This window comes from Molossus molossus, unplaced genomic scaffold (genome assembly GCF_014108415.1).
Source record: "Molossus molossus isolate mMolMol1 unplaced genomic scaffold, mMolMol1.p scaffold_m16_p_14, whole genome shotgun sequence".
Classification (NCBI taxonomy): domain Eukaryota; kingdom Metazoa; phylum Chordata; class Mammalia; order Chiroptera; family Molossidae; genus Molossus; species Molossus molossus.
In genome coordinates, this window is record NW_023425349.1 from 88,887,478 (window position 1) to 88,900,774 (window position 13,297).

Consider the following 13,297-nt stretch of genomic DNA (forward strand, 5'->3'; position numbering starts at 1 on the left):
CCTGGGCATGGCCCTCCTGCTCCACACCCGCTGGAGCACAGCCCTCTCCTGACCTCCCTCCTGCTCCCGTGGGGTCAGCCCGTCTCACCCCATGTTGGGCTCTTTCCTGACAGAATGGAAGCACAGTGAGGTAGGGTCTTGCGACCCCCTATATCACAGAGGGGCTCATGTGGAAAGCGGCACAGAGAAGGTGCCAGTAGGACTCAGCTCTCAAAGCCAGTTGGTACATGAGCTCCACTCCCTGACCTAGGCTGGGATGCCCCTGCCTTCTTGGGCCCCTACCTTGTCTGCTCAGAGGCTGAGCACTCAGCCAGGCCCAGAAGGGCCAGAGGAGTTAAGACTCCTGAGTGGCCACATCACTCTCTAAGGTCAGAGAGCCCCACCTCCCACCCACACAGCCTGGCACCACAGCTTCTCCCAGGCATGCATCTTTATATGAGAGCAGTGAGGTCGAGCCATGGTCTGGGGCAGCAAAGAGCCAGTCTGCAGTGTATGGCAGCTTGGATGGACACTGCCAGTCTCCTGGGGACAGCAAAGGGGCTGAGGATGAAGGATGAGGAGGATCTGGGCAGGTCAGTGGGAAGCCACTCCAGGTTGAGGGATGCAGGTCAATGGCAGGAATGACGCGTGTTGAAGGCCACAGGCTGCCCCAGAGCAAAGACTAGAGGAGTTGGCATGGGACACTTGTCACCCTTTTTTCTTCTTCCCCTGAATCCTCCTCCCCTACCAGCCCATCTTCTGGAGCCCCAGGAAGGAGGACTCACTTGATAAAACAGTGGGCAGTGGAAACCAGCCAGAAGGAGTCGATGAGGGCAGCTCCACAGATGTGTGATTTTTGGTACATCAGGCTGGCCTGCCATGGCCATTGGCCAGCCACCACGTCCTGGCCACCATAGATCTTCCCCATCACCTTGGGCCTCCCACACACTGTAGAGAAACCCCACACCACGCCTATGATAGAGACACTGGTGGTATCCCAAATGCCACTACCAAGGAGGCCCTTCTCCACCTCACTGATGGGAAAATCAAGGCCAAGAGTCAAGTGACCTGGCCAAAAATCACAGGACTGCCCAGACACTGCCTTAACTAGATGCTGCCACGGACTGAGTAGCAGAGCACAGCTGAGCAAGCCCTGTAGGGTGGGGCAAGGGGAAACAAGAGTGGCCACCGCAGCATCTGCTAGGCAACAAACATCCTTGAGTGGAACTGCCAAGGGCTGGGCACATCAGAGACTTATCTCCCTCAATAGCACATGCTACACCTACTCTGAAGATCAAAGAACTAAAGGTCTCAGAGGGTAGCAATGTGCCTGGCTTAAGATCGTGGCTTCCACATGTCTGTACCTCTCCACCCCAGTATCTCAGGCAGAGAAGTTCACAAACAGGAGTCTGGTGCTGTGTCACTTGGGAAAATTCACTCCCCCTCTATGACTCAAGACTCTCCATTTCTGAAAGAAGAGGGGGTGGCACTGTGGGAGCTCCTAAATTTATAAAGCAAATATTGGACATAAAAGGACAGATTGACAGGAATGCAGTAATTCTAGGGGACTTTAACACTTCCTTGACATCAATAGATAGATCATCCAGACAGAAAATCAACGAGGAAACAGCAGCCTTAAATGGCAGATTAGACCAGATGGCTTTACTTGATATTTTTGGAGCAGCAAAGTATACATTCTTTTCAATCAAACATGGAAAAATTTATTAGAAAAACAGCCATATGATAAGACAGAAAAAGAGTCTGAATAAATTTAAGAAGATTTAAATCATATCAAGCATCTTCTCCAACCACAATGGTATGAAACTAAAAGCAATTGCAAGAAGAAAACTGAAAAACACACCAACACATAGAGGCTAAATAACATGCTACTAAACAATGAATGGGTTGACAGCAAGATCAAGGAATAAATCAAAAGATACCTTAAGACAAATGAAAGTGAAAACACAATGATCCCAAATCTATGGGACACAGTGAAAGCATGTCTAAGAGGGAATTTCATAGCAATACAGGCCTACCTCAAGAAACAAGAAAAATCTCAAATAAACAATCTAACCATACACCTAAAGGAATTAGGATAAGGACAAAAAAACAAAGCCCAATGTCAGTAGAAGGAAGAAAATAATAATGGTCAGAGCAGAAATAAACAAAATAAGAGTTTTAAAAACTAAAACATCAATGAAACCAAGAGCTGGTTCTCTGAAAAGATAAACAAAATTGATAAAACTTTGAACAGACTCACCAAGCCCTGGCCATTTTGCCTCAGTGGTAAGAGTGTCAGCACGTGGACCAGAGAGTCCCAGGTTCAGTTCCCACTAAGGGCATGTACCTCAGTTGCAGTTTGTCCCCAGCTTCAGTTGGGGTCATGTGGGTGGCAACCACTCGATGTGTCTCTCTCACGTCGATGTTTCTCTCTCTCTTCCCCCCTCTCTCCCTCCCACTCTATCTGAAGATAAAGGCAAAAAATGTCCTCTGTTGAGGATAAAAAAATTTATAAATAAATAAATAAACAAACAAACAGCAAGGAAAAAAGAGAGAAGACCCAAATGAATAAAATCAAAAATAAAAGAGAAGTGGCAGCAGACACCACAGAAACACAAAGGATTATTAGAATATAATACAAACAATTACAGGCCAACACTTTGGACAATCTGGAAGGAATGAATAAATTCTTAGCAACCTATAATCATCCAAGACTGAATCAAGAAGAAACAGAATATCTGGAAAGTCCAATAACTACTAATGAATAAAAATAGTAATAAAAAAACTCCCAACAAACAAAAGTCTGGACCATATGGCTTCACAGGTAGATTTTATCAAACATTCAAAGAAGAATTAACACCTATCTTTCTCAAAGAATTCCAAAACTTCACTAAGATAGAAGGCTCCCAATCTCATTTTATGAGGCTAGCATTACATTGATTGCAAAACCAAAGACATTACAAAAAAAAATTCTAAGCCAATATCCCTGATAAACATAGATTCAAAAATCCTCAACAAATATAAGAAAGCTGGATTCAGCAATGCATGGAAAAGATCATACACCATGATCAAGTGGGATTTATTCCTGGAATGCAACATTGGTTCACTATCCACAATGTGATGCACCACAAACAAAATGGATAAAAATGTATGTGATCATATCAAAAGATTCAGAAAAAGCATTTGACAAAGTCCAGCATCTACTGGGGATTAAAAGCTCTCCAAAAATTTGGAATAGAGGGAACAAACCTTAACATAATAAAGGCCATATGTGACAAAAATACAGCTAACAGAGACATCCATCCCCAGGCAACAGAAGCACAGACCAGTAGCTGAGACCCATCCCCAAAAACTACAGCAAAGGCTGAGCAGGAGTCAAGCCCTTCAGGGCAGCAGCACTCCCCAGCCGCCAGCGACGGGACCAGGGGCTCCACAGAGGCCAGTGCGACCCAGCAGCCCACAAGAGCAGTGGGAAGCCAGAGCCCTAAAGGGACTGGTGAAATCCAGCTGCCCACCCGCAGGACCTGCAGGGTGCAGAGGCACCAGAGAGGCCTGTGCAACCCAGCAAGGACTGTGCGATCCAGTTACCCATGGGGCTGCAGGGTGCGGGGGCACCAGAGAGGCCTGTGCGACCCAGCAAGGACTGTGCGATCCAGTTACCCATGGGACTGCAGGGTGCGGGGGCACCAGAGAGGCCTGTGCGACCCAGCAAGGACTGTGCGATCCAGTTACCCATGGGGCTGCAGGGTGCGGGGGCACCAGAGAGGCCTGTGCGACCCAGCAAGGACTGTGTGATCCAGTTACCCATGGGACTTCAGGGTGCGGGGGCACCAGAGAGGCCTGTGCGACCCAGTTGGCACAAGATAGGTGTAGAGGATGTGAAAATGGCCACGGAGTGAAAGGAAGCTACACTGACAATATCCCAGGACCAAACAAGAATTACAACAACAAAAAAAGACAAATCTTTGGAAAAAAAAAAAAACACAGAAAAGCAGCAGGACAGGACCATATAACCAAGCACACTGGTGGGATCTGCAGAGGCACGAGAGAGTGGCGGGCTGGGAGCCTTGGACAGCAGCAGTCTTAGCTGTGAGCAGCACCGTTGGGGAATAAAGACCAAGCCTGCTCCACAGCACAGAGAGCTGAGACAGACCGCTGAAATAGCCACAACCACTCAAATGAGGCTCCAGCAGAGGAAGGGGAGACTGGGCTGGAACTCTGTGGGGACACCCGGGATTTGGAGGGCACTCAGAGTTTTTGCTGAGTTGTGACCACAAAGAATGGTGGCCAGTGTGCTCCTTTCCGAAGCTGTGGGGAAAAGCAGCAGCCCCTCCCCCCTTGGAGATTCAACCTTTTCCAGGTGAGGCAAAGAAATGCAAATTGAGGATCATTAACAACCAGCCTCTATCCCACTTTCTGGAAATCCTCATGCAGAACACCAGGGCTACATTCCAAGGCCCTGAGTAACTGAGACTACAAGCCTCCAGGCAAAAAGCTAGAGGATAACTGAACCTTTCCTGGGCTTGAAAATCTACCCAGGAAAGTAAGACTTGACATTGGTGTTTAACATGGGCCCACCCAGGCTCATCCAAACCCAGGAAAGGAAGCCACAAACAGCAGTACACGAACACCCACAGGGAAAATTTGGCAGGCTCCAAAACCCACTGAGATAGCCAAAATGGTGAAACAAAGAAACAGACCCCAACTGAAAGAACAAGAGTACTCTATTAAAGATGAGATAAATGAAATGCAGTTAAGCAAATTATCAGAGGTAGAGTTCAGAGCCATGATCTTGAGGAAGCTCAACAGCATGAGTAAGGACATCAGCACCATGAGTAAAGATATAGAAATATTGAAAACCAACGAAGTGAAAATGAAGAATGACATGCAGAAATTGAGAACAAATTGGAAGGACTAACCAGGAGCATACAGGAAGCTGAGGAACAGATCAGTGAATTAGAACATAGGATACAACAAATCAACCAATCAAAAAACCAAAAGGAAAGAACAATTAAAAAACAGAAAGATAGCTTAAGAGAACTGTGAGACAACTGGAAACGTAATAACATTCACATCATAGGAGTCCCCGAAGAGGAAAAAAATGGGCAAGGGTTAGAGAGTATATTTGAAGAAATAATGACAGAAAACTTTCCTAATTTGGTGAAGGAAGAAGGCATTAAAGTTCAAAAAGCACAGAGAGCCCCAAATAAGAACCCAAACAGGCCAACACCAAGACACATAGTAATTAAAATGCCAAAAATCAAGGACAAAGACAGAATCCTAAAGCAACAAGAGATAAGCAACAGGTTACTTACAAAGGAAACCCCATAAGGCTCTCAGCTGACTTCTCAACAGAAACACTACAGGCCAGAAGGGAGTGGCAGGAAGTAATGAAGGTCATAAAAAACAAGAATCTGAATCCAAGACTACTCTAGCCGGCAAGGCTCTAATTCAAAATAGAAGGTCAAATAAAGAGCTTTACACAAACACACACACACACACACACACACACACACACACACGCACAAAAGGCTAAAGGAATATATTAACACCAAACCAGCACTGCAAGAAATATTAACAGGACTGCTGTCATTAGCAGGAGAAATAGGAAGAAAAATAGAACCACACTAAACAAAAATGGCAGTAAATAAATACATATCAATTATCACCTTAAATGTGAATGGTTTGAATGCTCTGATAAAAAGACACAGAGCAGGTGACTGAATAAGAAAGCATGACTCACATATATGTTGTTTACAAGAGACCCACCTCACAACAAAAGACTCACATAGGTTGAAAGTGAAGGAATGGAAAAAAGTCTTTCAAGCAAACAGAAAGGAAATAAAACAGCTGGGGTAGCAATACTCATATCTGATCAATTAAATTTCAAAATAAAGACCATAACTAGAGACCAAAAAGGCCACTACATAATATTGAAAAGATCTACCCAACAGGACGATATAACCTTGGTAAACATATATGCACCCAATATAGGAGCACCAACATATATTAAAAATCTTCTGGAGGACTGCAAAGGAGAAATCAACAGCAATACAATCATAAAAGGGGACTTCAACATCCCACTGACATCACTGGATAGATTCTCCAGACAAAAAATTAACAAGGAAACACAGACTCTAAATGAAATGCTAGATCAAATGGATTTCATAGATATCTACCCCAAAACTGCAGAATTCACACTCTTGTCAAGTGCACATGGGACATTCTCAAACATAACCACATAGGACACAATCTAAGTCTCTACAAGTTCAAGAAGACTGAAATCTTATCAAACATCTTCTCAGATCACAATGGCATGAAACTAGAAATCAATTGCAACAAGTACATGCAAAGACATTTGAAAATATGGAGACTAAATAGCATGTTATTGAACAATAAATGGGTTACCATGGAGAACAAGGAAGAAAGTAAGAACTTCCTGGAAACCAAGGAAAATGAACACACAACAACAACACAAAATCTATGGGATACAGCGAAAGAAGTTCAGAGAGGAAAGTTCATAGCACTACATGCCTACCTCAAGAAACAAGAAAAATCTAATACACTATCTAACCTCACAACTTAAAGAACTGGAAAGCAACAAAAAGAAAGCTGAAGAGCAAGTAGAAGTAAGGAAATAGTAAGGATCAGAGCAGAAATAAATGACATGGAGACCAAAAAAATAATTCAAAGCATCAATGAAACAAAGAGCTAGTTCTTTGAAAATATAAACAAGATTGATGGACCCTTAGCTAGACTCACCAAGAAACAACAAGAAAGAACCCAAATACACAAAATCTAAAATGAAAGAGGAGAAATAATAACTGACACCACAGAAATACAATGGATTGTTAACAAATATTATGAACAATTATATGGCAACAAATTTGACAATCTAAGCAAAACGAACAAATTTCTAGAAACACATAGTCTCCCAAAACAGAACCAGTAAGAGATAGAAACCTTGAACAGACCAATAACAACAAAAGAAACTGAAGATGTAATCAAGACTCTCCCAGCAAACAAAAGCCCAGGCCCGGACGGCTTCACAAGGTAATTTTACCAAACATTCAAAGAAGAACTAATACACATTCTCCTCAAACTATTTCAAAAAATTCAAGAAGAAGGAAGACTTCCAAACTCACTTTATGAGGCCAGCATAATTCTAATTCCAAAACAAGAAAAACACACTACAAAGAAAGAGAACTATAGGCCAATATCCCTGACGAACATAGATGCCAAAATCCTGAACAAAATACTAGCAAATTGAATCTAGCAATACATCAAAAAAAATTTTCACCATGACAAAGTGGGATTCATCCCAGGAATGCAAGGCTGGTATATTCTCAAGTCAATAAACATGATACACCACATAAACAAAATGAAAGATAAAAATAATATGATTATATCGATAGACGCTGAAAAAGCATTCAACAAAATCCAGCATCCATTTCTGATAAAAAAACGCTCAGCAATCTGGGAATAGAGGGATCATATCTCAACACAATAAAGGCCATATGAGAAAGACCTACAGCCAACATCATACTCAATGGGCAAAAACTAAAAGCATTTCCCTTAAGAATAGGAACAAGACAAGGATGCCCACTTTCACTACTCTTATTTAACATAGTACAGGAAGTCTTAGCCACAGCAATCAGACAGGAAGGAAAAAATAAAAGGGATCCGAATTGGAAAGGAGAAAGTGAAACTGTCATTATTATTAGATGACATGATATTATACATAGAAAACTCCAAAGACTCCATCAAAAATTTACTAGGCTTAATAAATGAATTTGGCAAAGTAGCAGGATATAAAATTAACGTCAAGAAATTGATGGCATTCTCATACACCAATGATGAACTCACAGAAAGAGAAACTGAAAAAACAATCCCATTTACCATTGTCACAAAAAAATTAAGATACCTAGGAATAAACTTAACCAAAGAAATAAAGGACCTATTTGCAGAAAACTCCAGGTCATTGGAAAAAGGAAATAGAGGACGATATAAAAAAAGTGGAAGCACATACCTTGTTCATGGATTGGAAGAATTAACATCATTAAAATGTCCATACTACCCAAAGCAATCCCCATCAAAATACCAATGACATACTTCACAGAACTAGAACAAATACTTCAAAAGTTCATATGTAATCAGAAAAGACCTCAAATAGCCACAATAATCTTGAAAAATAAGAACAAAGTAGGAGGGATCACATTACCAGATTTCAAGTTATACTACAAAGCCACTGTGATCAAAACAGCCTGGTAGTGGCACAAGAACAGGCAGACAGATCAATGGAACAGAAAAGAGAACCAGAAACGAACCCAAGGCAATATGCTCAATTAATATTTGACAAAGGTGGCAAGAGCATACAGTGGAGTTAAGATAGCCTCTTTAATAAATGGTGTTGGGAAAATTGGACAGCTACATGCAAAAAAAAAAAAAAATGAAACTAGACCATCAACTTACACCATACACAAGAATAAATTCAAAATGGATAAAAGACTTAAATATGACTCATGAATCCATAAAAATCCTAGAAGAAAATGTAAGCAACAAAATTTCAGACATCATACATAGCAGAATTTTCACTGATACATCACCTAAGGCAACAGAAACAAAGGAGAAAATGAACACATGGACTACATCAAACTCAGAAGCTTCTGCACAACAAAAGAAACAATCACCAAAATGGAAAGGCAACCCACTGTATGGGAGAGCATAATTGCCAATGATACATCAGATAAAGGGTTAATTTCCAAAATATATAGAGTGCTCGTACAACTCAACAAAAAGAAGACAAAGAACCCAATTTAAAAATGGGCAGAGGGCCCTGGCTGGTTTGGCTCATCAGTTAGAGCATAGGCCTGCAGTCCAGAGAGACCCAGGTTCGGTTTCCACTAAGGGCAGGTACCTGGTTGCAGTTTTTCCCCAGCCCTGGTTGGGTCGTGTGGGAGGCAGACACTCGATGTGTCCCTTTCACGTCGATGTTTCTCTCTCTCTCTCTCTCTCTCTCTCTCTCTCTCTCTCTCTCTCTCTCCCTCTCCCTCTCTCCCTCTCTCCCTCTCTCTCTCTCCCTCTCTTCATCTCTCTCCTCCCCACTTTATCTACACAAGAAATGGAAAAATGTCCTTGGCTGAGGATAAAAAAAAATAAAAATAAAATATAAATAATAATGGGCATAGAAACTAAATAGATACCTCTCCAAACAGGACATACAAATGGCTAAGAGACATATAAAGAAATGCTCATCATCACTAATCATCAGAGAGATGCAAATTAAAACAATGAGGTATCACCTCACACCTGTCAGAATGGCCGCAATCAACAAATCATCAAACAACAAGTGTTGTCGAGGGTGTGGAGAAAAGGGGACTCTAGTACACTGCTGGTGGGAATGCAGACTGGTGCAGCCACTATGGAAAACAATATGGTGTCACCTCAAAAAAATTAAAAATTGAATTGCCATTTGACCCAGTGATCCCACCTCTAGGAATATACACTAGGAATCCTGAAACACCAATCAGAAAAAATATATACACCCCCATGTTTGTAGCAGCACTATTTACAATAGCAAAGATCTGGAAATAGCCCAAATGCCTATCATTAGATGAATGGATAAAACAGCTGTGGTACATATACACAATGGAGTACTAAGCATCTGTGAGAAAGAAAGATCTCTTATTCTTTAAGACAACATGAAGGGAACTGGAAAGTATTATTCTAAGCGAAACAAGCCAAACAGAGAAAGACAAGTATCATATGATCTCACTTATTTGTGGAATATAATGAACATAACAGTCTGAGGAATGGGGTAGTCCCAGAGACATGGAAGTGGGGTACAGACTGACAATACCCAGAAGAGGGGGTGGGGGAAGAGATAAACCACAGAACTTATATGCATGTATGCATAACCAATGGACATAGACAACAATGCTGGGGACAGGGCGGGGTTGGTGGGGGAGGGGTTTATCTGTGGGGGGAAAAGGAGAAACATCTGTAACAAAAATAAATTAATTAATTAAAAAGAAAAACACAGTTTACATTATAGTCAACAGTGAAAAGGAATAAACATGTTCCTTAAGATCAGGAACAAGACAAGGATGTACTCTTTCACCACTTTTATTCAACATAGCATTGGAAGTCCTAGCCACAGCAATCAGACAAGAAAAAGACATAAAGGGCATTAAAATTGGAAAGGAAGAAGTAAAACTGACATCACTTGAAGATAACATGATACTATTTAGAAAGAACCCTAAAGATTCCACCAAAAAATTACTAAAACTCAGTAAAGTAGCAAGATACAAAATTAACATTCAGAAAGTGGTTTCATTTTTATATACCAATTATAAACTACCAGAAAGAGAAATTAAGAAAAAATTCCATTTACAACTCCATCAAATAAACAACAACAACAAAAAAACACCTAGAAGTAAATTTAACCAAGGAAGTAAAAGGCCTGTACTCAAAAAATTATAAGACATTGAAGAAAGAAATCAAAGAAGATACAGGAAATGAAATCATATACTGTGCTCATGGATACAAAGAATTAACATTGTTTAAATGTCCATACTACCCAAAGCAAGCTGTTGAGTCACTGCAATCCTTATCAAAATACCAGTTGCATTTTTCACAGAACTAGAACAAATAACTCCAAAATTGATATGGAACCACAAATTACCCAGAATAGCTACAGAAATCTTGAAAAAGAACAAAATTGGAGGTATCATGCTACCTGATATGAAACTATACTACAAGCCTTTAGTAATCAAAGAAGCATGATACTGGCATAAGAAGAGACACATAGATTAATGGAACAGAACAAACAGCCCAGAAATAAACCCACACTTATATGATCAATTAATCTACAAAAAGAAGGCAATTATATACAAAGGGGTAAAAACATCTCATTCAACAAATAGTGTTGGAAAAACTGGACATTTGCATGCAAAATAAAAGATAAGAAAAGAAATCAGACTATCTTCCTACACCCCATACAAGAATAAACTCAACATTATTTAAAGACTGAAAGGTAAGGCCTGAAACCACAAAACTCCTACAAGAAAATATAGGCAGTAAACTCTTTGACTTTCTCTTAGTAATTGTGTTATACATCTTTCTGGGCAGGGGAAACAAACAAATAACAACAAAAATGGGACAACATCAAACTAAAAAGTTACTGCAAATGACCCAATTAAAAATGGGCAGAGGACATGAATAGACATTTCTCCAAAAAGGACATGCAGATGGTCAACAGGCATGAAAAGATGCTCAGTGTTGCTGATCATCAGACAAATGCCAGTTAAAACCACAATAAGGTATCACCTCACTCTTATCAGAATGGTTCCCATCAATAAGTCAACAAACATCAAGTGCTGGCCAGGATGTTGAGAAGAGGGAACTCTTCTTCACTGTTGGTGGGATTGTAAATTGGTGCAGGCACTATGGAAAACAATATAGAAGTTCCTCAAAAGTTAAAAATAGCTCTACCATATGACCCAGCAATTCCACTTCTGGGTATTTATCCCCAAAATCCCAAACCACTGATTTGAAAAGATAGATGCATCTTATGTTCACTGCAGAATTATTTATAATAGCTAAGATATGGAAACAACCTAAGTGCCCATTAATAGATGAGAGGATAAAGAGATGTTACAAATATGCTGTGGAATATTACTCAGCCATGGGAAAGAGTGAAATCTTACCATTTGTGACAAAACATATAGATGTAGAGGGTATTATGCCAAGTGAAATAAGTCAGATAGAAAAAGACAAATACCATATGATTTCACTTATATGTGAGATCTAAAAAACAAAATTAATGAACAAACCAAACAGAAACAGACTCATAGATACAGAGAAGAAACTGATGATTACTAGATGAGAGGGGGTTTGGGCAGGGGACTCGGTGAGAAAAGGTAAAGTACTAAGAAGTACAACTTGGTAGTTACAAAATAATCACAAGGATGTAAAGTGCAGCAATAGTCAATAATGTTGTACTAATTATGTATGGTGCCAGATGGGTACTAGACCTACTGGGGAATTACTTCATAAATTACGTGAAGGTCTAACCACTATGCTGTAATCCTGAAACTAATATAAAAGAAAATATTGAATGTCAACTGTAGTTGGAAAATAAAAATATAAAAGAAGAGGGGTAGGCTATGACTATAATCCTGGTTCTAGGCCTCACACCTGAGAAGAACGAGGTGCAGGGGTGTGCCCAGACCCTCTGAGAGATGAATCCTTGTCCCACTGGTGCTGAGGCCTCAGGGAGGGGACTGGAACCCCTGGTCCTGCCTCAGCACCCCTCATTCAGCAGTCCTGGTGCTCTTCTCCACCCAGCTCCAGTTCCACAGCCCCACCCCCAGGTCCTGGGGAAGTTCCCACTAGAGGCCCAGGAGTGGAGAGGGCACCTGAGACCCAACTGTGCTGAGTGGTCTGTACACTACTTAGTGTAGGGGAGGTGGGAGGGGAGGGGAGGCTAAGGTGACCCCAGGCACTGGATCCCCATTCACAGCCACCCACCCCCACCCCACCCCCACCCCCACCCCCAGCCCCAGCCCTGCAGTGTCTCTCATTCACTCCACACAGTGCGCCGTACCTAGGGATCCTGGGGCCAACCGCTGCACAGTGGGGGTGGGGACATCGCCCTCCACTGTGTCTCCTGAAGCCGAAGCAGGAGTGGCCGCAGACGGGGACCCTCGCAGACCCAGGGCAGCCAAGGGCAGGAGTAGCAGCAGCCAGAGCAGGGCCAGTGGCCGACCTCGGCCTCGGAGGGTCCACACCTCGGCTTCCATACCAGGGCCAATGACGCCGCCCTGAGCCTGGCCCTGACCTCGCCCTGACCCGGTCCTGCCCTTACTCGCACTTCAGCTGAGCACTGACAGTGGCTCCGACCCAGCCTGCGTCTACCCCAACCCCTGAAACCCCCTATTCCAAACTGACCCACTCTGACCTAACCCTGACCCAGCCCGACTCAGGCCTTGACTCCTCCCCAAACGGCTCCTGACCCCAACGTGCCTGGCCTTTGACCAGGAGGTTGTGTGGTCTGGACCACAATGCAATCCGTGCTCTCACGAATTCATGAGGAAAGACGGTAGACTACGCGTGGGAACATGGGAAAGGGTATGCAAAGGTAATTCATGGAAGAGGAAATGAAAAAGACCCATACACAGGAAAAAATGGTCAACGTATTTAGTTATCTAGAAAATGAACATTAAAACGTCATTTTCAACCATCAAATTGTAAACATATTCTGAGATTGATAAAGACCCCTCGCCCTCGGTTAATCAGTGATTTCTCCATGGAATGA

The 13,297-nt window shown here is 42.1% G+C and overlaps 1 protein-coding gene across 1 annotated transcript in view; it reads right to left on the minus strand.

The window, feature by feature from the left end:
* The window catches only part of PRSS47 (serine protease 47), a 35,554-nt gene extending 22,772 nt beyond the window's left edge, over positions 1 to 12,782 (minus strand). The window contains exons 1-2 of the mRNA XM_036260383.1: positions 12,575 to 12,782; positions 765 to 951 (exon numbers count right to left, since the gene is read on the minus strand). Of these exons, the coding sequence (XP_036116276.1) occupies positions 765 to 951; positions 12,575 to 12,782 (395 nt within the window). The remainder of the gene's footprint in view (positions 1 to 764; positions 952 to 12,574) is intronic.
* Positions 12,783 to 13,297: the final 515 nt, after the last annotated feature.